This window comes from Ornithorhynchus anatinus, chromosome 4 (genome assembly GCF_004115215.2).
Source record: "Ornithorhynchus anatinus isolate Pmale09 chromosome 4, mOrnAna1.pri.v4, whole genome shotgun sequence".
NCBI lineage: Eukaryota > Metazoa > Chordata > Mammalia > Monotremata > Ornithorhynchidae > Ornithorhynchus > Ornithorhynchus anatinus.
In genome coordinates, this window is record NC_041731.1 from 80,183,255 (window position 1) to 80,208,713 (window position 25,459).

The window sequence follows — 25,459 nt, forward strand, 5'->3', positions numbered from 1 at the left end:
CCAAGACACCCTCAAGAGTCAAGAACAGGGATTGCCTTCCTTTCCTCTCTTCTGTGCTTGAATCAAGCTGATGCCTCTTTGAAGTGGAGAATCCTTGGGTGCTTTTCCCAGTAATTCGATAGCCAGACGTCTGCCTATCTTAGGCAGGATGGAGACAAGGCCAAAAGAAGGAGAGTCAGCTAAAGGAGATTTGGCAAAAGGGCAGGAGGGGAGTTGCAAGGGGAAAAAAAGGAAAAAGAAGGGATAAAGGGAAAACAGAAGAGAAAAGCGAATGGCGAGAACGAGGTAGAATCATTAGTTCTTTGGCTAGTATTGAGTTGTCAGTCAGCCATTTTTTGCCTTTGGATGTAACAAGTGGGAAATAGTAGAACTGAAATAATGGTGAAACCCCCTCACCAACTTTTCATAGATACATAGGAAAACAGTGAGTTGAAGATCACCCTTAGAAAGCAATTGGACAAGCCCATGTTTTGTTTCTTTATCATTTTAGTAGTGATTCTCATCACCCTAACTATTGGCAGTTCTAGAATGTGTTGTGTCCCCGCATTCCAGGGACATTCTTGGATTTCTCCACCTCTTCTTACCCTCCCCGTTCCCCGTTGCCATTCTTCTCCCTGCTCTGACCTCTCTCTCTCTCTCTCCCTCTCTCTCTCTCTCTTTTCTGACTACCTTAAGTGCAGTACCAGTCTCTGCCACCCAAGACACTGTCCTCTCAGGTCTCTCTTCCCAATTTTTCATCCGTGCGAACTTCTTCCCCACTTGCATTTATCTCACAACTACTGCCTCATTCCATCCACTGATTCTCCTAACGTCTCTAGCCTTTGACATTACACCTCCCCCACTGGCCACTCTGGTCTGGCCCTCCTGACTGGTCTGACCCTCCTGATTCATATTTGCCTCCAACCTATCTATCTGTCCCACCTAGTTTCATAGCCAGTTTTTCATGTAAATCAATGGTGAAGCGGAGAGTAAGCAGCAGGATGTATATTTCATTCCTCATAGTTGATGCGTATATTTCCTCATATTTCATTGATGAGCAGTGGTGAAGTCACTGGTTTGGTACAGTTCTATGTATTCAAATGCCTAAAGATGTGTTTTACATGTTTTTTTTTCCTTTCCTCCACAACTGTTAAATGACAGGATGGAATACATCGGAAACACCAAACGCTTCAACTCCCACCGGCCCCCAAACTCCACGCTCCACTACATCCTTACCCACAAACACAACGGAAAGAGAACCCATTTCTGCAGACACCACCTCTACTCTCGACCCAAATATTACTTCAACCAAAATGCCATTTGACTCCACTAATTCCACCAGTGCTCTGAGCACTGAGATTACAGGTTGGCTTTGACACAATAAGAATTGTGAAAATTACCCCACACACCATTTCTCATGTTAATTCTCATGTGAACTCTGAAAACGGTAATGTTGTATCTCCTGTCCTCCCAGTCCCCACAAGTTCTCAATGATGTTTTACATAGTGTATGATCTAACCTTTATTTATGATGAGTTTGTCAAGCCAAAGATGATTTAGGCCCAGATGTGCCTCTTTTGACTTTAAAAATTCTTATTTCTGGGCCCCTAACTAGTAGCCCAGGACTAGGGTCTCAATGTAATGGAATAACATCAAAACACTACAGTGTCATGGCATCATGATACCAAGCCTACTCGAAAGAAGGCTAGGCCAGGCCCCCCTGATCCGTGTCACTGTAACCCTCCTCTCCTCCTCACCTGTAGGGTGCACTTCAGCCTTGGCTGATTTTTGCTGGGAAGAATAAAATAGGACTGGGATAAACAAATATCCTGGGCCTGAAACTCAATCCAGAGGGCAGAGGCCTTGGGGCAGTGATTTGCTGCAGTGTGGCAACAGAGCCTAAGTAAGGGGGACCCATGCTCCCACTCTCTGAGAGGGTTTGGGACAAGATATGTGGATAAATACAATGAAAAGCTATTTTATATGAGTGTTTGATTTAAATGCGACAACCACTGAAGCTAATTAATTGTACATACATTTGGGTAGGGAGCAACAGTAGACAACTTTTTTTTGTTTGTTTTGGTTGGGGGGAAGGCAATATTGAAAACTTAGCCCAGAGTGATCAAACAAAAAAATGACCACTAAGAGGGAAAATGGTATCACTGTACCTCAGTCCTCTATCTCTCCTCTGATCGCTCACCAGTGTTCTGCCTTTGTCCTGCCACACCCTCCCTCTTCATAAGACACACTATCACTTCCCTCATCTTCAAAGCTTATTGAAGGCGCATCTCCTCCAAGAGGCCTTCCATAACTAGGCCCTCATTTCTTCTTCTCCTACTCCCTTCTACCTGCCTTGCCCTTGCATGAGGATTTGCACCCTTTAATCACCCCTCCCTCAGCCCCACAATACCCTTATACATATCCATAATTTGTTCATATTATCTCTCTCCCCCTCTAAACTGTAAGCTCATTTGTGATTTTTGTCCTGGAAATCTTGCTACAAAAGTGATACAGTCATTCTGAGTTCAGTTTACTTCAGCTTGTCTGGGTGAAGTGGAGCTAGGATTTTGCTTGTTTATTCAACCCTTGGGTTTTAGTTAATTTTGGACATCCCTCAGGCAAGGTGTATGGGCAACTATATTTAATAGGTGTTTTCTTTGTACATGATTAGGTTTTGTGACGTGTGAGTTTTCAGCAAATCACAGGCCTCATTTAGCAGCTGCTATCAGCCTCCCTGTAGGACAGTCACAGGTCAGAAATCTGGAGCTTAATCTGCCCTAGCCCCAGCTATGCCCAGTAATAATAATAATAAGTGCTTACTATGTGCCAGGCACTGTTTTAAGTGCTGAAGCAGATACAGGATAACGGGGTTGGATACAGTCCCTGTCCCACATGGGGCTCACAGTCTTAATCCCCCTTTTACAGATGAGGGAACTGAGGCAGAGAGAAGTAAAGTGATTTACCCAGGGTCACACAGCAGACAAGTGGCAGAGCTGGGATTAGAACCCAAGTCCTTCTGACTCCCAGGTCTGGGCTCTATCCACTAGGCCATGTGCCCACCTGCCTACTTTCAAATGTCCCCACCAGTTTCCACCTGTCTTGGCCTAGAGGGGAGGGCCCAGCTAAATCCCAAGTAGTTGGGACCTAATTGGGAGCCATTGAAAACTCTCCCCCGAGGGAGTGTGATGTAGCTTGTGAGATTGCCCTGATCCAAGGATCCCTTCTGTCCATTCAGAAGCAGATTTCTGTTCAATTCTGGTGCAATATTGTTTGATCCTCCCACTCCAGGGTGGCTCCTAGACTCTGTGCTGCTCTAGCCTGACAGTGGGACTTGGGTCCCAGGGGAGCTGTGAGTTTTTTCTGATGCATGGCTCATTTCTCTCCTAATGGTCCAGAATAGATATTTACCCTTGTGGGGGTAACTGTAATTTCTGAGTTGGCAATCCAGCTGTTTCAATTAAACAATGAATTGCTGGGTGATTACTCTGTGCTCTTAGGAGAGTACAGTACAACAGAGTTGGTAGACACATTCCCTAATCACAGTGAGCTTACAATATAAAATACAGTATGGATTCCTACCAAAGGACTCAGCAAGCTTTTATCCATGGTTCACAATGCCTGGAATATAGTGTGTGGCTCTTGTCAGGGCACCTCAGGGAGGATGTAATATTCATTCATTCAATCAATCATATTTATTGATCACTTACTGTGTGCGGAGAACTCTAAGCACTTGGGAGAGTACAGTACAACAACAAGCTTACACATTCCCTGCCCACAGGGAGCTTACAGTCTAGAGGGGAGGGAAGGGAGATAGACATTAATATAAATAAATTACAGATATGTACATAAGTGCCGTGGGGCTGGGAGGCAGGAGACTAACAAAGGGAGCAAGTCAGGGAGATGCAGAAGGGAATGGGAGAAGATGAAAGGGGCAGCTTAGGGCTTAGTAATAGAGGAGGACAACTTTGATGATCGGGGTATGGTGAGGACAGATTGGAAAGATTAGTCTGGAGAGATGCCGACTGAGGATGGGATTGACAGGTATAAATTTAGTAAGGATGAGCGTAGATAAATATGGAGGTGTTTTTTCCAACAGTTCCCATGGACAAAGGAACACCCATTGAAGATTGAGGGTGGTGGTTCAAAACTAAAAGACAACACTTAATCACAGTGAGAGTATACATGTGGAATCTGCTCCCACAATAAATTGTTCAGGAAGTATCTGCTGTCCCAAGAGGGATATCAATCATATTGATTGAGTGCTTAATGTGCACAGAACACTACATTAAGTACTTGGGAGAGTACAATATGACAGACAGATTCCCTGTCCCCTACAAACATGCAGTCTAGAGGTTGACACATTAATATAAATCAATCAATATAATTCACATAAATAAGTGCTGTGGGACTGAGGGAGGGAGGTGAAAAAAAGGTGCAAATCCAAGTGAAAGGATGATGAAGAGGAAGAAGAGGAAATGAGGGCATTGTCATTAGAGGAAATGAGGACATGGGTAGAGATATTCATTCATTCAATAGTATTTATTGAGCACTTACTATGTGCAGAGCACTGTACTAAGCACTTGGAATGAACAAGTCAGCAACAGATAGAGACAGTCCCTGCCCTTTGACGGACTTAAGATATGGATTCCTTTCATGCAAGGGATGGAGAGAGTCAAGGTACATATCAGGAGGGAAACCATCACAGATTTATAGAGATATCCTGCTATCAATTTTTTCCAACCTTTCCAACTTCTTCGCCACTTCCACTTATCCACTGTCTCATCCTACCTGCTGGTTCTCCCAACTTCTCTAGCCTTCAAAGTTACGCCTCCCCCACTAGCCACTCTGGTCTGTCCTTAGCCATCCTGACTCATATTTGCTTCCAACCTATCCGTTGTACCCAGTTTCATCGCCAGTTCTTCGTGTAAATCAATATTGAAGCAGAGGGTAAGCAGCAGGAGGGATGCAGGAGTGAGACTATTCTCATACTTTATTCTTGAGCAGCAATGATGTCACTAGTTCAGTATAGTACTTAGTGTTTGAATGCCTAAAGATGTGCATTACATATGTTTTTCTCCTTTCTTCCACTTAACTCTTGAATGACAGGGCAGAATGCGCTGGAAACATCAAACGCTTCAACTCCCACTGGTCCCCAAACTCCACGCTCCACTACATCCTTACCCGCAAACACAATGGAAAGAGAACCTGTTTTTGCAGGCACCACCTCTACTCTCGATCCAAATGTTACTTCAACCAAGATGCCATTTGGCTCCACTAATTCCACCAGTGCTCCCAGCACTGGGATTACAGGTTGGCTTTGACACAATCAGAATTGTGAAAATTACCCACCACACCATTTATCTTGTTAAAATGTCTGAACTCTGAAAATGGTAAAGTAGTATCTCCTGTCCTCCCAATTCCCACCAGTTCTCCATGATGTTTTGCATAGTGTATGATCTAACCTATATTTATGGTGAGTTTGTCAATCTAAGGATGACTTAGGCCCAGATGTGCCTGTTTTGACTTTAAATGTTCTTACTTCTGGGCCCCTATCCGGTAGTATAGGACTTGCTATGACATCATAATATTACAACGTCATGTCATCATGTCACCAAGCCCACTCAGTAGCAGGTTAGTCCAGGCCCCGCCGATCCTTGTCACTGTAACTGTCCTCCTCACTTGCAGAGGGCACTCCGGCCTCGGCTGTTTTTTTCTGGGAAGAACAGTATTTTAGGACTAGGATAAACAAACATCCTGGGCCTGGAACTCAGTCCAGAGGTCAGAGGCATCAGGGCTGTGATCTCCAGAGCTGCACTGTAGAGGATCCGGTGCTCCCATACTCCCACATACCTCTCTGACCAGGGTTGGGGACAAGATATGTGGATAAATGAAATGAAAAGCCCTTTCAAATGAGTGTTTAATTTGATTTAAATGTGACAGACATCTGAAGCTAATTGTAAAAAACACCTGGATAGGGAGCAATAGCAGACAAGTTTCTTTGTGGGAAGGGGCAGGCAATATTGAAAATTTAGCCCAGGATTATCAAACAAAAAAAATTGACCACTCAGAGAGAATGGTCTCACTGTACACTGAAGTAATTGATCTTGTCTCTGACCATTCACCCGTGTTCTGCCTCTGGCCTAGAACACTCTCCCTCTTCATATGACAAACTATCACTTTCCCCATCTTCAAAGCCTTATTAAGGCACATCTCCTCCAAAAGGCCTCCTGAACTAGGCCCACATTTCTTCTTCTCCTACTCCCTTCTGCCTTGCCCTTGCATGTGGATTTGCACACTCTATTGACCCCTCCCTCAGCCCCACAGTACCCTTGTGCACATCCATAATTTATTAATTCATATTATTATCTGTCCCCTCTCTAAACTGTAAGCTTGCTCTGGGAAGGGAATGTGTTTACTAACTCTATCATATTTTTCTCTCCCAAGCACTTAATATAGTGCTCTGCATACAGTAAGCACTCAATATGATTGATTTCTGAATTATATAATGACAATTCTATCTCTCGATTTCAAAAGCACTGACAAAGTAAGCTCAATTGAGAGTAATTGCAGCTTTCATTTTCAACAGATGTAAAATTATCTCTTGTGACAACTTAATTCTTTTCAAAATGGGAATAAACTCTTTTTAATAGGCCCACTATGACTCTGACATTATCAGGAAAGAGAATGGAAATTTGTTGTGCTACGAAGTCACCAGTGGCTTTTTAGCAAGTTCCATACATTTGTGATTTTTGTCCTTGCTACACAAGAGATACAATCACTCTGAGTGCATTTTACTTCAGCTCATCTGAGTGAGGTGGAGCTAGGATTTTGCTTACTTTTTCAGCCCTCAGGGTTTGATTAATTTTGGACATTTCTCTGGCAGTGTGGGTGACTACATTTAACGGGTGTTTTCTCTGGGCCATGATTAGTTATTGTGACATTTGCAAGTTTACAGCAAATCATAGGCCTCATTTGGCAGCTGCTATCAGCCTCTGTATAGGCCATTCACAGGTCAGAAATCTGGAGCTTGATCTGCCCTAGCCTCAGCTATGTCCAGTATAATAATAATATTTGTAAGTGCTTATTATGTGCCAGGCACTGTTCTAAGTGCTGGATCAGATACAGGATAATTGGGTTGGACACAGTCCCTGTCCCACATAGGGCTCACAGTCTTAATCCCCATTTTACCAATGAGGGACCTGAGGTACAGGGAAGTTCAGTAACTTGCTCAAGGTCATAAAGCAGACAGGTGGCAGAGCTGGGATTAGAATCCAAGTTCTCTGACTCCCAGACTATCTACTAGGCCCCTGGCCCACCTGCCTACTTCTGACAGTTCCCGCCAGTTTCCACCTGTCTTGGCTAACAGGCAAGTAGTTGAGACCTAATTGGGAGCCGTTGCAAACTCACCCCTACAGGGAGATCTCTGTAGCTTGTGAGATTGTCTTAAGGGTTCCAGTGACACCTTCTGTCCTTCTAGAAGCAGTTCTCTGTCTAGTTCTGATGCAGTAATATCTGATCTTCCCACCCCGGGATGGCTTCTACGCTTCGTGCTGGACTTGGGTTCCAGGGGAGCTGTGAATTTTTCTGATGCCCTACTTGTTTATCTCCTAATGGTCCACAATAGTTACTCTTGTGGGGATAACTCTAGTTTCTGGGGTGGCAAACCAGCTGTGCTTCAATTAATTATTGTTATTCATTGAGTGCTTATTTTTTCAGAGCACTGTACTAAGCACTTCGCTTAGGAGAGTACAGCAGAGTTGGTAGACATATTCCCTACCCACAACAAGCTTACACTGTAGAATACAATGTAGTTTACAGTCTTAATAAAAGATTCAGCTAGCTGTTATCCATGGTTCACAATGCTTGGAATATTGTGTGTGGCTCTCATCAGCACATCTCTGGAAGGATGTAATAGAAAGGTAGTTGAGATGATCAGGAAGATGGAGAAGAAAAACTGAAAATACTAGTATCCTACAGTCTGGAAAGATGCCGACTGAGGATGGGATTAATATGTGTAAATTAATAACCAGGAACACAGACAAATGCGGAATTATTTTTCCAACAATTCTCCTGGACAAAGAGACACCCCTTGAAGATGGCGGGGGGAATGTAGGTTCAAAACTAAAAAAAGAAATACTTATTTACAGTGAGGGTATGCAAGTAGAATATGTTCCCACAGTAAGTTGTTCAGCAGAAAGAATCAGAGGGTCCAAGAGGGACATCAATCACTACAGAACACTGAACTAAGAGCTAACAATATAACACACATTCTCTGCCCATAATGATCTCAGAGGGATAGACAGACATCAATATAAATTAATATAAATAAATGCTGTGGGACTGAGGGAGGGATGAATAAAGGGTGAAATTTCAAGTGAAAGGGTGATGCGGAAAGAAGTGGGAGAAGAGGAAATGAGGTCATGGGTAGAGGCACTGATGATCTTTTCATGGAAGACTCCTATTAGGCAAGTTGGAGGTGGAGAGGGAAGAGTCAGGATGCATATCCAGGAGGGAAACAATCACAAGTTTTCATAGGTATCCTGTTGCTAGTCAGAGACAAGAACTCTCCTCAAGATGGAACCCCGTACTGACCCCCGATGATATTTCTCGTGTTCTTAGGTTCTAATAATAATTATGGTATTTAAGTGCTTACTATGTGCCAGGCACTGTGCTAAGCACTGGGGTGGTTACAAGCAAATCAGGTTGGACACAGGCTCTGTCCCATGTAGAGCCTGTAGATGCAAACTAGCTCATTGTCAGTCATTAGGGTAGATGTGAGGGAGTTCCCAGCATTTTATTCTTTATTTGTGTCCTTACGCCTTTTTGTCATATACAGATGGAATTAATGAAATCGTCTTACTTTCTTATTCAGGTTCTTCACTCTCAATCAGCCCTCACTTTTCCACGCATGCAGACTCTTCCAATCCTCCAAATGGATCTGTCATCCAAGCATACAGCAGCAGCCCTGCTGTCCTTCCCACACACACTCCTACCAGCCACAGGCCCACTTCACCAGGTTTGCCTCACTTCTACTCATATGTGCTCTTGACGACAACAGTATTGCTTCCAATAGGAGTCGAGTAATATTATTCTTAACTCAGTGTGTTGGGGGACACTTACTGCGGTACTTTATTTATTTGTAGTTCATCTCCTTACAGAATGGGGCTGGTTCACAAAAGTTGCGTGATAGCTACAGGCGACAATAGAGATGGGAGGGTGTCATCTGTATGGGTCGCCAGCACTCTCCTTGATCTGGGAGAATGTTATTCAATGTTTGCAGGTTCTTCATTACCACTTGTGAAAGACTCGGGTCTTCATCCCCTATCTCAACTTTTGTTTCAGAATGTCCCACCAATGTTCAAATGTGGTAAAGCAGAAGCGAGATAAGCTTGGGAAAATAACTTCTACACTGCAGTTGCATTGCTTGGACCAGGGTCTGTTTGTAGCCCCTGAGTCTGAGGGACCCTGATGGTCTGCAGGTCGGGGGGCTGTTAATTCCTTGTGTCTCTGACAGCTCAGTTTCTGGTTCCTGCTGTGGGTGTGAAAGTGATGGTTGCTGCTGCCTTCTGGGGTTTCCAAGTTTCCAAACTTATTGTCCCAATCCCTGTGGAAGTCCCTCTCCCCAACTAATATTGAATGTGCAAGAAAAAGATGGAGCCCATTCTACTCATCAACTTTTTTCCCGCTATCAATGAGTTTGGTGACTAGTAATTTTATTAAGACTCCAGTAGTTATTTGTAGCAGTAAGTTGATAGATGCCTAGCTGCCTGGTCTGCTGTACACAAAAATGAGATTGATAAACCAGTCTGGAATATAGAGCAATAAGCCAGCCCAGAAGGGTGAGCAGTGGTCTTTCGATATCAAGAGCTTTCCTTCCTGCCTGCCTTTGGGATGCCCAAATCAGAGAATTTGTTCTTCTGTTATCCCCTCTGGGGCAGGATTTTAGTTTCTGTGTGTTATGTGAAGTTGATTGTTCAGCCAGTTTCTCATGTCCTTAGGGGCTCACATTCCTTCATGACAGATGGGAGATAGTCTCCCCTGAATATAAGGCTGAGCCACTAAGGAGCAGGCAGTGACTTGGGCATGCCCCAGAAAAGGTCTTGGGCAGGGGGAGTTGGAGGGGGAGTTGAAATAGGGTGGATCTGCCACCTGGCTAAGTTCCAAGAGATTCCCAGAAAGCCAGGCCTGAGCTGACCTAGCAGGGGTTGAGGAGGAGAGACTTTGCTTGGAATGTTCTTCTGCCTACTGTCTAGGTGTGTGAAAGGGCAGAGAGTGGGTGGCTGTGTGGCTGTCTCTCCTCTCTCTTTCTCTCTCTCCACCTTCATGAGGGGAAGAATGGCTGGAGTCCATCAGCTATGCCACTGTTTCCATGAGAACCAAGAATACTCTCTGTTCACTTGAATATCATCAAAACTCTAGAAAAATCTGTTTCCTAAATAATTCAAAGACTAAATGTTTCTTTCCATAGTGTTGTCCTAAATTCTTTTGGTTTTGATGATGTATTAAATCTAGAATCCATTTGACTAAGAATAAAAATCAACAAAAGATAATTAGCATTCCAGGTGTGGTGGTTGAATTCTGGTCAGTCTATCTAGATGGGGAAGTCGGGGAGTTTTCAGAGGTTGTGATTAGTCAATAATATTTATTGAGCACTTATTGTGTGTGGAGCATTGTTCTAAGTGGTTGGAACAGTACAGTATAACAGAGTTGATAGACCTGTTCCCTGCCCACAATGGGCTTACTGTCTAGTGGACTGGTTTCATTCACAGTGATGACAATCCTGAACGAAGGACCTAAAAGGCATTCAAAGCACTGCAGTGGTCTTATTTACCCTGAATTTCAGACAGTTCTCTTTGTCGGGTAAGAAGAAATAACAGCTCTACTTCCCTTCTTTCAACAGACACGGGTGCACTCACCACCTCTCCCGCAAGCTCAATCTCCATGCAGAACCAAGACTCGAGTCCATCACCCACAAGCACTGGGTCAATTATCTCACTCACTCCCACCATCAACATCACAATTAACACTTCAGGTCGGCCTGTTTCATTAGCAGAACGAGGGTGGACATAATGAGATGATCCCTGGAAACCCTGGAAACCTCTCTCTCTTGTTCCCCAGTAAAATGTGTCATTGTCTGATGCCCTGTTGTACTCGATTAATCTTTGTAATTAATCTAATTATTGAAGCTTTAATTCAGGGATATTTTCTGGATTTATCAGAGAACAAATCAAAACTCTCTTCTTGAGGGCCACATTCCCAAAGAAAGTTAGATTTTTTTAACTGTAAATTAGCATTTCAAACTGCAGAAGATATAAGGTAAAACCTTTAATCAAAAAACTTTCCTATTGGTTTATGCTTGTACTTAACCAGAGAAAAATGTATTTTTGAACTTCAAACAGATATTGATATCTGGTTTATGTCATTTAAAAGAATTCCACAGCCTGCTTTGGTATGATTATTGTTGTTAAAGTTCCAAATCAGAAATCTACTTTACTTTTCAAGAACTTAGAGGGAGGTACTTCCTTTCCCCTTCGAAATGACAGACACTGACTAACACTCATGTATTCTGTTTATTCCCTACAGACGGTAACCTTACTACCATCTCACCAGCCTCACTGGACATTTCAGCAAGCACCGCACCTGCAAGCATTACACCTGCCATGAGCTCAACTCCAGACAGTTCCACAGTTTTAGGTGACAAACTCACACGCAGTCATAGCATCATGATAATGCATGCATTGGGTCTTGCTTTCATTTGCTGTTACTTTGGTTTTTTCCTATCAATAACTGAATGTTTCATTTCTTAGATATACAGAACAACAACAGATAAAATAACTGACCTACTAGGGCTCCCAGCAGATTTACCATTAAGTAGAGCAAATAAAGCAGGAGATTTTCATTTTCAACTGCTTGAATTTTTCATAGTAAAACAGAGCAGCCTCTATAGGCTATCAAAGCAATCCTCAAAATCTGGAACAATGACCATTACAGTTCTAGACCTCTTGGTTTTCCCAAGGTGCAGTGTTTTTCTCAGTATGGGATTCTGATTTCCTGAAGTCAGAAGTTTCAGAAGGGCCCAAGGCTTAACAAAGATAGGACCTTATTACATCCCTCCTGTGTCCTCAGGATGGGGATCCTGCCTCACTATTGTTCTGGTTAAGGGAAATGTTAGTAGATGGAGGGTTTCTGAAGGGACTCATGCGTAACATGATGGTAGTTTTGCTGGTGAGATTTAATTGCCCAACTGAGAGGGTTCAACCAGCGTGGGGAGGGCTGCAAAGTCTAGGCATCTACCGGGGAGGGTTGGAGAGCTGGCATAGAAAGTTTGGGCTGGGAGTCAGAGGACCTGGGTTCTAATCCCAGCTCTGCCACTTGCTTGCTGTGTGACCTTGGGCAAATCACTTGACTTCTCTGGGTCTTGGTTTTCTCAATTGTAAAACGGGATTCGATACTTGTTCTCCCGCCCGCTTAGACTGTGATTTCCATGTGGGACAAAGATTGGGTCTGATCTAATTGTACTGTATCTACACCAGTGCTTAGGATATAGTAAGCACGTAAGGAGTACCGATATTTTTATCGTTATTATGGGCTCTAATCCCAGATCTGCCACATACCTGCTGTGTGGTCTTCAGCAAGTCATTAAAAATTTCTGTGCCTCATTTCCCTCACCTTTTCTCCCTCCTAATTGGACTGTGAGCCCCATATGGGACCTGTTTATAATAATAATGTTGGTATTTGTTAAGCGCTTACTATGTGCCAAGCACTGTTCTAAGCGCTGGGGTGGATACAAGGTAATCAGATTGTCCCACGTAAGGCTCACAGTCTTCATCCCCATTTTACAGATGAGGTAACTGAGGGACAGAGAAGTGAAGTGACTTGCCCAAAGTCACACAGCTGACAAGTGCAGAGCCGGGACTAGAATTTATGACCTCTGACTCCCAAGCCCGGGCTCTTCCCACTGAGCCACGCTGGTCCCTAATTTATCTTCTACCTACTCCAGTGCTTATTTCAGTGCTTGACACATAGTAAATATTTAACAAATACCTCAATTACCAGTACTATTATTATTATTCAATTGATTTTTGTTTTCATCCAGTTTTCTGTTGGGTAATCCTATTCCTAATCAATTTTCTCATATTATTACTGTTCAGGGAAAAATCATATTGGGTAACTAAATCATCATCATCAGTAAACAGTTATTGAGCTCTTGAGGAGGGCAAAGTATTGCACTGATTGAACCTGCCTGAGATTGTTCAGTTCCTACCACACAAAAAGAAGTGATAGAGAACCAATCAATCAATCATAATTACTGAGTACTTACTGCATGCAGAACACCCCCCAGATAATCTTCTTATTTAAAGCCCAGTGATAATCTTCTTTTCTTTTATTTTTAGCGTCACCAACTCCCAAGTCATGTGGTAAGTTTTAAGAACAGAATCAACTGTAGTCACTTGGCTCGAATATCTTTAGCTTCAGCTAGCAAAAACAGCCACTATGAGATATCCAGAGACAATGTTCTGCTCTGGTAGTGCTCAGTAAATACCACTGATGAGATAGACAAATGACATGCTGGGAAGAATTGCAGAAATCAAAGGCACACATACCAGTGGATTAACCAGGTGCGTGCGTGCGCGCGCGCGCGCACACACACACATCAGACATCTATTTGAAAATAGATACATATTAATGAAGACATATATCTATATGGCAAATATATATGTGTGTGTATATATATATATATATATATATATATATATATATATATATATATATGGGAAATATCTACCTATACATGTATATTTGTGTATATCTGTAGATACATAATATACGCACACACATATGCACCCCCCACATATATATCTATGTATTTATCTTGTATATATTGTATTATATATATATCTATGTATATGCCCAACCATAGATATTCAGTGACTACAGTCCTATGTCTACAGACACATGCACATAAGAAAAAGGACCCGTTTTCAGTCATGTTGCTGGAGGCAGCAGGTTGTGATAGTAGATTCTGAGGAGAACGATGGTGTTTCCCATTCAGGTGCATAGCATCTGCCTCAGGACTAGAGCAGGGGAGAGGGACTATACTCCATGAACACTTTGCTTCCTGGAGTGGAAGTTCATTAGGAGGAGTTAGGAAGTGGGGATAGGCAGGCCATCAGCTTTCTCCCCAAGATTCTACACATGCAACCTTGTTCCTTTGGGAAACAAGTCTTCGGGTGAGAGGCAATTAGCCTGGGGAAGCCATCTCAGCCAATCTATTAGGGCCATGGTAGAGCTAGTCATAAGACTAGCTGTTACAGAACCTAAATCAGTATTATTTGTAGTGATGCAGAAAGCCGTGTCCCCTTATCTAGAAGGAGGAATAGTTGGATGGGAAGATGGACAGATGGCTGGGCAGATGGGTCATTTGGTGGGTGGATGGATGGCTGGCTAAATGGATGGAAGAAATAGAAAAACTTATCAAAACACTAATAAATCCCATCTAGCTATATCATTTCTGTTTTAGTGACCTCCCTTAATGTGCATCTGGCTAAAGATGTCAGGACAGTTATATCTGGAGTCACAGCAAAAATAGAAACATTGTCCTGATTTCATTTAATACAAATGAATGAGTTACATTTTAGTAGATTTATTTTGACCAATTTTTTAAAGATAAAATTGCCAATTTGGAATATTTAATTATTTAATGATTATATATAGCAACTGAGATAAGCTGTGTTAATTGGGGAATTTCAAAGGCATATTAGTAAATATAGTTTAGGGGCATTCCCCCAAAATAGAAAACCTTGATTATATTCAATTCTTTAAGTGTATATTTTTTAAACTTTCCACATTTTTGATACTCTTTCATGAATAGTATATTGTATGAATTATTGCAATTATATCTAATTGTGAGTTTATATGACCATAAATCCTTAAAGGAAAAAATTAGCTATATAAAAAGTAATGAATTTCTAGCAAAATATTTGAAGTATCACTTTTCTCATTTCAGGTATAGAATTTGATGTTAACATTGAAGAGTACAGATACAATGAGAACAGTCACTCATATGAAGCAGTTCTGCCAAACCATCATCATCAAAACGTGACCCTGATTCCTTCGCAGAATTTGGTTTTCAGAGAGGAAGGGAACAAAATAATTTTTAGCCTAAAACCATGCCAGAATTTCACAATTGTAATAAAAAATTCTTCATGCCAAGATTCATTTTCTAAAGTTGCACCTCCTGGTAAGTGTACACTGTAGCTGTTTGCTGAAAAGCCTCTAATGATGCATATATAAATACTGTTGGGAAGGGACCCTATAAAGTTGAACACAGAGGGCAGTCATAAGAGATGCATGGATAAACCAATCAATCAGTTTTATTTAATGAGAGCTCACTGTGTGCAGAGTACTCTTGTACTAAGAGCTTGGAAGAGTTATGATATGATATGATAATAACAATATGATAGAGTTTGTAGACATGTTCCCTACCCACAAGAAGTTTACAGCCTAGAGGGGTAATACTCTTGTCTTAGATCTTTGAAGAAGCTGTATGCACTATCCATATGCTCCCTATGGTACTCTTCTTTTTCTCTCCCCTTTCCTTTGGTTACTTCTGAGATTTAGAACAGAAAGGCCACATCAGTTCCCATATATATATATATATATATATATATATATATATATATATATATATGCATTTATTTATTTAGTTTCTTCAGTCTCCCCTGCTGTTTTACCTATGTTCAGACATAAAGGACAGAGGACAAATTCTAATTATCTTTCTGTATTTAATATGGCTCTACTTTAAAGTTTTCCTTCTAATCTGATGGTAATGATTGACTGCAAATTGCTATCTATAGTGCAAGTCTGATCAAAAGCTCATGTATGAATGACCAGCAGTTATTACATACTATGTAAAAACTATCTTAGTTTTCATGTTGGTAAACATAGAGGAGCAGTGTTGCCTAGTGGATAGAGCATGGGCCTTGGAGTCAGAAGGTCATAGGTTCTAATACTGGCTCCACCACTTGTCTGCTGTATGATCTTGGCCAACTCACTTCACTGCTCTGTGCCACAGTTCTCTCATCTGTTAAATGGGGATTAAGATGGTGAGCCCTTTGTAGGTCAGGTACTGTGTCCAACCTGAATGTTTTGTATATCCCAGTACTTAGAACAGTGCCTGGAACATAGTAAGTGCTTATCAAATACCATAATTATCATTTTTTTATTATTATTATTATTACGAATGATTGTAGCATCACACTTTGCTTCTGAGAAGCTTAGAAACGCCTGACCAGCAACAGTCTAAATGCAAAGGCATTTATAAGCAGCATGGCTTAGTGGATAGAGCACAGGCCTAGGAGTCAGAAGGACCTGGGTTCTGCCACAGGTTTGCTGTGTGACCTCGGGCAAGTCACTTCACTTTTTTGGGCCTTGGTAACTTCATTTGTAAATTGGGGATTAAGACTGTGAGCCTCATGTGGCACAGGGACCTTGTCCAACTTTATTAACTTGTATCTCCCTCAGTGCTTAGAATAGTGCTTGGCACATAGTAAGCACTTAACAAGTACCATAATTAGTGAGCCCGTTGTTGGGTAGGGACTGTCTCTATTTGTTGCTGAATTGTACTTTCCAAGTACTTAGTACAGTGCTGTGCACATAGTAAATGCTCAATAAATAGGATTGAATGAATGATTATTATCATTATTAAAGGCAGTGCCTTAAAACTTTCACTCTGTGTTAAGGAGAATTCTCCAGGACAAAGCAAATCCAGCATCTTTCTCTTTGCATTCAGGCTTTGTTTATTCCTGAAATATCAACTCCAAACCCAAGGAGTTCTTAAAGAGCTCTTATATAACTGCTCCCACTCTCTTTCTGGGATTCTGACCATCTCAGAATGTCCCAGCTTTGCAGAAAGCAAAATTTATATTGTAACAAATAAATTTCCATTTAATCTTGCAAAGTGAAAGCTCATTATTTGCATATCTGGTAAATACCCCAATATTAATCCCTTTAGAGTTGGCAATAGAAATCAAGTGCTCCCTTTCAAAAGTCCACTAAGGTTCAATTTTGGCATTTTAGTATTTCTGGCAGAGAGGTCAAAAGAAGTTCTAACAGGGTCCTGCCACCCCACCCTCACCGGAGGGAGCCATAGATTGATTGGCATGCTGCACTCTGTTTGCATGGCTTAATCATGCAGGATCAATCATTTGTTCATTCAGTCAAATTTAATGAGCATTTACTGTGTGCAGAACACTGTAATGAGCTCTTGGGAGAGTACAATACAATGATAAACAGACACATTCTGCATGTAGGATTAAATTTCACCATGAGCAGTCATTTGAACCAGTTATTAGTTGATTTGAGCTATGGAATGTTGAGTGTCCCTTTTTGAACTCCTGCCCCATACAAGGTGCTAATAATAATGATGGTATTTGTTAAGCACTTACTATGTATCAATCATTGTTCTAAATGCTGGGGGAGATACAAGTTAGATTGGACATAATCCCCATCCCACCTGGAGCTCACGATCTTAATTCCTATTTTACAGATGAGGGAACTGAGGCACAGAGAAGTTATGTGACTTGCCCAAGGTCACATAGACAAGTGGCAGATCTGGGATTAGAACCCAGGTCCTTCTGACTTCCAGGCCCGTACTCTAACTACTAGGCAGTGCTGCTGCTTAAATAGTGATGTCATTAAATGTTACTATGGCCTCAGTCACCACAAGACCACTATTTTGGATTGCTTTCTGGCAGACTTCTTGAATAACCCATCAAGTTATTGAATGGTGAATTAGTGTCCAGGATCCTCAACTAGCTATATACCGAGAAATTTGTACAGTATTCTCAGTAGGGCAGAGAGATGCACTTGATTTGCTATTCCAGTTGTGGTGTTGGGTTATTCTAAACTATCAAAATTCCCTCTTCAATCTGTTGATAATGAAAAATCTACACAGCAAAATCATTCTGGTGCCATTTGTGGTTGCAGAAAAAATAGCTTTTTTCTTCTGTAAAAATGAACAACTGTTCTCACATTATGCTCCACATACATTGACTGCCACATCAAATACTAGGATCTTGCCGCTAACCACAGATCTGGGTGAATTCTGAGGCTGTGGAATAAATTTCTCCTGAACTTTCACAGCAGATGATGCTAAAAATAATTGTGGTATTTAAGTGCTTACTATGTGCCAGATACTGTGCTAAGCCCTGGGGTGGATCCAAGCATATCGGGTTGGACACAGTCCCTGTCTCATGTGGGGCTCGCAATCTCAATCCCCATTTTCCCAAAGAGGTAACTGAGTCATAGAGAAGTAAAGTGATTTGCCCAGGGTTACACAGCAGACAAGTGGTGGAGCCGGGATTAAAACCCATGACATTGTGACTCTCAGGCCTGCTCTCTATCTACTCTGGGTACTATGCTGCTTCTCTTATGACAGCAGATGGCTATGGCCTCGTATTTAGTTCTCATGAATCTGTTGAGGGTTCATTCAAGGCTGCTGAATGAAAGGCTGATATTTTCACCACTACCTGAGCTACTAACTCAGTACTGGGTTATGTATCTTCTGAAGTAGATGTTGATCCACATATAGATTTGGGATATTAAGATGATGTAATTATTCAAATTCAGGGAGTCACTAATTTATTTGATTTTAGAATGATGAAAGAACATTAGGTGTACACTTTCCCATCAAGCATGGGGATAGGGACAGTGTCTTTGGCTCCCCCCAATTTTTTTATTATTATCTCTAACCCCAGCCCTTGCACTCATGAAAACTTTTTCTCCATCTCTTTCTCCCTCCCTGACCGGCCTCAGCCATTCAGTTTCTAATGGACTTATCCCCACTGCCTTCAAAAATACTCATGTACCCCCATCCTAAAACAAAACCAAAAAAAAACCACCCATGACTCTATGGCCCCCTTCAGTTCTCATCTCATTTCCCTCCTACAGTGCTATCCACATTCCTTGAATGAGTTGTCTACTCCTGCTGTCTCCATTTCCTCTCCTCCAATTTTCTCTTTGACACCCTCCAATCTGGTTTCTGCCCCCCTTCACTCCACAGAAACTGCCTTCACTAAGGTCACCAATGAACTCCTCCTTGCAAAGTCCAGTGACTTTTCAGCTGCCATTTGACACTGTGGACCAGCCCCTTCTCCTGGAAACATTACCTAACATGGGCTTCATTTACACTGTCCTTTCCTGATTTTTTTCTCCTATCTCTCTGGCCACTCATTCCTCAGTCTTTTGCAATCTCCTCTTCTGTCTCCCACACTCTAACTGTGGGGGTCCCTCAAGACTCAATTCTGGGTCCTCTTCTAGTCTCCATCTACACCCACTTACTTGGAGAATTCATTTGCTCCAATGACTTCAACTACCATCACCAAGAGATGACTCCCAAATCTACCTCTCTATCTTTGGCCACTCTCGCTTGCAGTCTCACATTTCCTCCTGACTTTAGGACATCTCTACTTGGATGTTCTTCCATCACCTCAAACTTAACATGTCCAAAACAGAACCCCAGTCTTCCCACCTAAAACCTGTATTCCCCCTGTATTTGCCATTACTGTAGACATTACAGTATCCTCGACTCTGTAATTATCCTCGACTCGACATTATCCTCAACTCTGCTCTCTTGTTTAACATATTTAATCTCTCACCAAATCTGGTCAGTTCTACCTTCACAACATCACTAAAATCCATTCTTTCCTCTCCATCCAAACTGCTAAGATGCTGATCTAAGCACTTATCCTTTCCTACCTTGACTACTGCTTCAGCCTTTTCATTGAGCTCCCTGCCTCCTGTCTCTCCACTCTGTGATCCATACTTCACTCTGCTACCCAGATCATTTTTCTGAAAAGCCATTCAGTTCGTATCTCCCCACTCCTCAAAACCTCCACTGGTTGTCAATCCATCTCAGCATCAGACAGTCCTTATCTGTTTTAAAGCATCAGCTCTCTCGCTCCTACTTTATCTTTCTGTTCTACTACTGCAGTCCATTTTGTACAAGCCACTTCTCTTAACAGCAGTACCAACACTGTATCTCAATCTTGTCTATCCCAATATTGACACCTTGCCCATCTCTTTCCCTAGATCAGAAACCCTCATGCCCTTCAAATCCAACAGACAGCCACTTTCCCCACCTGCAAAACCCTCCTAATTTCATATCCCCTCCAAAAGGCCGTCCTTGAATGAGCCTTCATTCCTCCACCTACCCCCTTCTCTGCATCCTCTATGCCTTTGGATGGGTAATAATAATAGTAATGTTGGTATTTGTTAAGTGCTTACTATGTGCAGAGCACTGTTCTAAGCACTGGGGTAGACAAAGGGGAATCAGGTGGTCCCACGTGGGGCTCACAGTCTTAATCCCCATTTTACAGATGAGGTAACTGAGGCACAGAGAAGTTAAGTGACTTGCCCACAGTCACACAGCAGACAGGTGGCAGAGCTGGGATTCGAACCCATGACCTCTGACTCCAAAACCTGTGCTCTTTCCACTGAGCCATGCTGCTTTTAAGGATTTTGATACCATAGCCCCATAGCACTTATGTACATGTCCTTATACTCTACATTTCCCCTATTGGTACTTTATTTTTAACATCTGCCTCTTCCTCTAGACTCTAAGCTTCTTGTAGATAGGGATTTTGTCTACCAAATCCATTGTATTGTACCTTCTAAAGTGCTTAGTGCAGTTTTCTGCACAGAGTAAGAGTGCAATAAATACCGCCAATTGATTGGTTGATATATCAAGTATTATACTGTATAAGATATTTGGGTTGTACACAGTCCTGGGTCTATGTGAGACTCAGAGTTTACCTAGGAGGGAGAACAAGTATTTAATCCCCATTTTACAGATTGAAAAAACAAGGCACAGAGAACAGATGTGACTTGCTCAAGGTCATACAGCAGGTAAGTGACACAGTGTACTGAGGCAAAGGTCAATATCATATCGCTGGGCTTCTTTGAGTAATGACAAATGATACTGTATAACCTTGACAATGTAGGGAAGCAGTGTGATCTGATGGAAAGAGTTATAGGCCTTTATATACATAGAGCAATAATAATAACATATTTCACTATCTTTATTGTCACAGATCTGGAAGAACTACATTTCAATAATACAGTGGCCAATGAAAAAGCAAACACTTCCATTGTTATTGAATGGAATAGCATGCTCCAAGGTTGCTCTTCAGGAGGTCACCTTAATCTTACTTGTGGTAAGAAAGATTGCTAGAGTTTGCAGTTGAGAGTTGTTTCATTATTGATGCTCTGCATATTGTCATCCCCATATTTGCCATAGTGACACAATTCACAAGAGCAGATCCCCAAAAGAGGTCTATTTTTTGCTGATACAGAACTCCTCATCAAACATTGCCCGTTGATCTTTATAACAAGAAAGAGGGAACAAGCTTTCCCTAGTCTTTTGAGTTGGAGATTTGAATGCAGACTTTTGATAGAAAATTCCTCTTCAGTCCCAGTGGGCCCAGGGTCAATTGACTATGTATGGGTCAGGAGCCTGTTGGTGGGGATCAGGTGTTATACTTGGGGCTTTTTCAGGTCCAGGCTTCCCTGACCTCATTTCTGGCTTGTGGGTTGGGTTCGAAAGGAAGTAGTGGAGGACAGTTTCCAGAGTCCAAGTAGGTTATTTTGGGTTTCAGCTCTAACTAGACGTTCTCCTGGACTAATCAAAAGACACACCAAAGAGACATACACATGAGGATCTCCCATGCAATTTCAGAATTAATGCACCTGTTCCAGCTGACACTTTTGAGTCACCTCAGGCAGAATTGGATATAAAATGCTAGGATGGAGTCCTCTGACAATTTTTTAGATTGAAAATGGGATATTGCCAAGATTCAGTAATGAAAAAAATTTCAGCCTGCTGATAGGTATGTCCTGTGCAGAAATGATAATTGAATTCACTTTTGTATTTGTATAATCAATATGCCATCTTGGTGAAGAACAAAGTCTCTTGTAATACTCTTTTCCATTATAGAATAAGTTATTATATACTCTGAATATTTGATAGCGTTTCTACCTCTTTGGCTAAGTAGAAAGTGAAATTTCCTTTTTTGGGAGATCAAGAATTGTTTGAATGGAAAATCAGTGCCATAAAGTTTGTACTGTGACGAGGAAAGACTTCTTTAGAAGAAAAATGAATTCAGTGCAGATTTCTTTGATCTGTCTTGATCAAGCAGTCTGGTTCACCTCCATGCTGAAATGTCAACTCCTTAGTTGACGGTTCATGTTTAACTTTTCTCGTTCTCCTTCTCATTCACTGATTCATTCAATAGTATTTATTGAGTGCTTACTATGTTCATAGCACTGTAATAAGTGCTTGGAATGTATAATTTGGCAACAGATAGAGACAAATCCCTGCCCAATAATGGGTTCACAATTTAAATGGGGGAGACAGCAAAGCAAAACAGAGCAAAACAAGACAACATCAAGATAGAATCAAGGAAATATATACCTCGTTAACTAAATAGGATAATAAATAATACATACAAATGAGCACATTGTTGAGTGGAGGGGGAGGGGAAGGGGAAGAGCAGAGGGTGGGAAAGTGGGCGGAGGGGAGGAGGAGCAGAGGGAAGGGGGGCTCAGTCTGGGAAGGCCTCCTGGAGGTGGTGAGCTCTCAGTGGGGCAATGCTTTTGCCATTAGGCAGTAAATGCCTGGAGGCTAGATCACATTTTCTACTTTTATTTTAATCTCTCAAGCTACTTTGTATAGTACCACAAGAGGCAGCAAAGTCTAATGGAAAGAGCCTGGGCCTGGGAGTCAGAGGAAGTAGGTTCTAATCCCTGTTCCACCACTTGTCTATTTTGTGACTTTAAGAAAGTCACTTAACTGTCTGCCTCAGTTCCCTCATCTGCAAAATAGGGATTCAATTCCTGTTCACCATCCTGGTAAAAATGAGAACCCCATGTGGGACCTGGATGTCTTGTACCTTCACCAGTGCTTAGTATAATGCTTGTCACATAATTATAATAATAATTATCATACTTGTTAAGCACTTATGTGCCGAGTACTATTGTAAGCACTGGGATAGATACAGGTTAATCAGGTTGGACACAGTCCCTGACCCACACAGTACTCATAGTCTTCATCCCCATTTTATAGTTGAGGTAATTGAGGTGCAGAGAAGTGAAGTGACATGCTAAAGGTCACACAGCAGACAAGTGGTGGAGCTGGGAATAGAACCCAGGCCCCTCTGACTCCCAGATCCGAGTTCTATCCACTAAACCTAAGCACTTGACCAATAATGTTATTTTTATTATCATTTTTTTCATTATGAGCATCATTCAGTAAATGTCATATTTACTGAGCACATACTGTGTGTAGAACACTGTACTAACTACTTGGGAGAGTACAATAAAACAGAGTTGATAGACATGTTTATTGCCCACAGTCTAGAGGGTGAGACAGATGTTAATATAAATGAATTAATTATGGATATGTACATAAGTGCTATAGGGCTGAGGGAGGGGTGAGTAAAGCATGCAAATCCAAGTTCAAGGGTGATGCAGAAGGGTGAATGCTGTATTAATGAATCAGCAGTGAGAAAGGCAAGATGGAGCCACAGTGAGAAGGTTAGCACCAGAGGAGTCCCACTTTTCCTCAGCTCCCACTCCCTTCCACTTCACCCTGATTGACTCCCTTTGCTCTCCCCCACCCGCCCCCCCCATCACACTTTCTGTATATACCTATAATTCTATTTGTATCGATGCCTGTTTACTTGTGTTGATGTCAGTTTCCCCCTCTACACTGTGAGCCCATTGTGGGCAGGGATTGTTTGTATTACTGTTAATGCAGTAACCTAGGCGGGATAGGATGAGTTATGGTACTAACGTGGTAGCAGTTTGAATGGAGAGGAAAGAGAGGATTTTGGCAGTGTTGTGACAGTGAAACTGGAAGGTTTTGGTGAATTAGAGAGTGGAGTCAGGGTTACAGGCTTGTCAGCGGGAAGGATGGTTGTGCTATCTACAGTGATAGGAAAATTTGGGAGAGGGCAGGGCTTGGTTACCTATGTCACTGGGGCATTCTAAGAGTGGTAAATAATAATAAAGCACATGCACAATATAAAGCAGAAGTAAAGCCACATTAATTACTTTATTTTTACAGTTCCAAATGGGACCATTTCTAAAGAAAACGTTTTTTCTGTGGACATCTTTTGGAATGATATACTCCAGAATTCCAGTTCAAATGACAAAAATATATATCGTGGTAAGAATATTTGGTTTCCTTTCAAAGTTGAGTGGATTTCCTTTTTGATCCTCTGTAATAATAATAATGGTATTTGTCAAGTGCTTACTATATGCCAAGCACTGTTCTAAGTCACACAGCTGACAAGCAGCAGAGCCGAGATTAGAACCCATGACCTCTGACTCCCAAGCCCTAGCTCTTTCCACTGAGCTATGCTGCTTCTCTGTACACTGTCATCCCCAAATTTCTACCTGTAGACATTGTTACAGGGACACTTCTCTGGAGGGGTTGTATAATTTGCTGAAATACTATATTCACCAAACACTCCTTATTTGTTTTTAAATCAGGAAAGATTTCCTTTTATATCATATCTGGAAGTTTGAATAGAAATTTTTTATGAAAACTTTCATTTTGGTTTTCAGTGGGCCCAGGCTAACCCGAGCAAGGGATTGAGGTTGCAGTTTCACACATGATGGTAATAATCTCAGTATGAATACTTACTGGCACTAGCTCCTGCTATCACTTTTAAATCCTATCAAGCTAAATTGGAAAAAAAAAAGGTCTACAAAAAATTCTAAAATTAGATTCAGAAACAGTTATTTGATACAATATTTCATTTGTGTAGCAAATCAATATAAAATAAATTCTTTCATTTTGGAATCAGTGAATACCTATTCTCAATATTGCACTTGATAAGAGATCTAAGGACTTCTAAGTAGAAGTAGTTTGTGTTGCACCATTGTTGCTAGTGTTTTAAAGTCTGGAGTAATGCTGGCCTTTTTAATGCTGTTTTTTAAATCTCTTAATCAATCAATGGCATGTATTGAGTACTTACAGCATGCAGAGTGGTGTTCTCAGTGCTTGGAAGAGTACAGTGCAACAGAGTTGGTAGATATGTTCCCTGCCCAACAGGAGCTTTACAGTCAAGAAGAGGCAAAAAAACAGTTAAATAAATTATGCATATGCACATATCCACTGGGCCTTACTACTTCTTTCTCTTGTGCTAGAACTTGTGTTTTCTTCCTTCCCTGGATCACTTTGAATTCTCCTCCTACATTCTAAAGGGTGGGGGTGTTTGGCACATAGTAAGCGCTTAACAGATACCATCATCATCATGTGTTATGGGGCTGAGAGTGGAGTGAATATCAAGTGTTTAAAGGGTAGAGATCCAAGTGCGAAGGGGATGCAGAAGGGAAAGGAAGAAGGGGAAACAAGGGCTTAATCAGGAAGGTCTCTTAGAGATGTAGATTATTGCATCAGCCCCCTATCTCTCACC

The 25,459-nt window shown here is 41.7% G+C and overlaps 1 protein-coding gene across 12 annotated transcripts in view; it reads left to right on the top strand.

Moving 5' to 3' along the window:
• Positions 1–25,459, top strand: part of PTPRC (protein tyrosine phosphatase receptor type C) — a 168,783-nt gene that overhangs the window by 85,641 nt on the left and 57,683 nt on the right. For 3 of the 12 annotated variants that reach the window (XM_029062918.2, XM_029062917.2, XM_029062919.2), the window contains 9 exons: positions 1,141–1,344; positions 5,085–5,288; positions 8,851–8,994; positions 10,879–11,010; positions 11,562–11,672; positions 13,373–13,396; positions 14,986–15,219; positions 21,071–21,193; positions 24,103–24,204. In XM_029062918.2, the coding sequence (XP_028918751.1) occupies positions 1,141–1,344; positions 5,085–5,288; positions 8,851–8,994; positions 10,879–11,010; positions 11,562–11,672; positions 13,373–13,396; positions 14,986–15,219; positions 21,071–21,193; positions 24,103–24,204 (1,278 nt within the window). The remainder of the gene's footprint in view (positions 1–1,140; positions 1,345–5,084; positions 5,289–8,850; positions 8,995–10,878; positions 11,011–11,561; positions 11,673–13,372; positions 13,397–14,985; positions 15,220–21,070; positions 21,194–24,102; positions 24,205–25,459) is intronic. The other 9 variants (XM_029062925.2, XM_029062926.2, XM_029062927.2 and 6 more) reach the window with 6 other exon arrangements.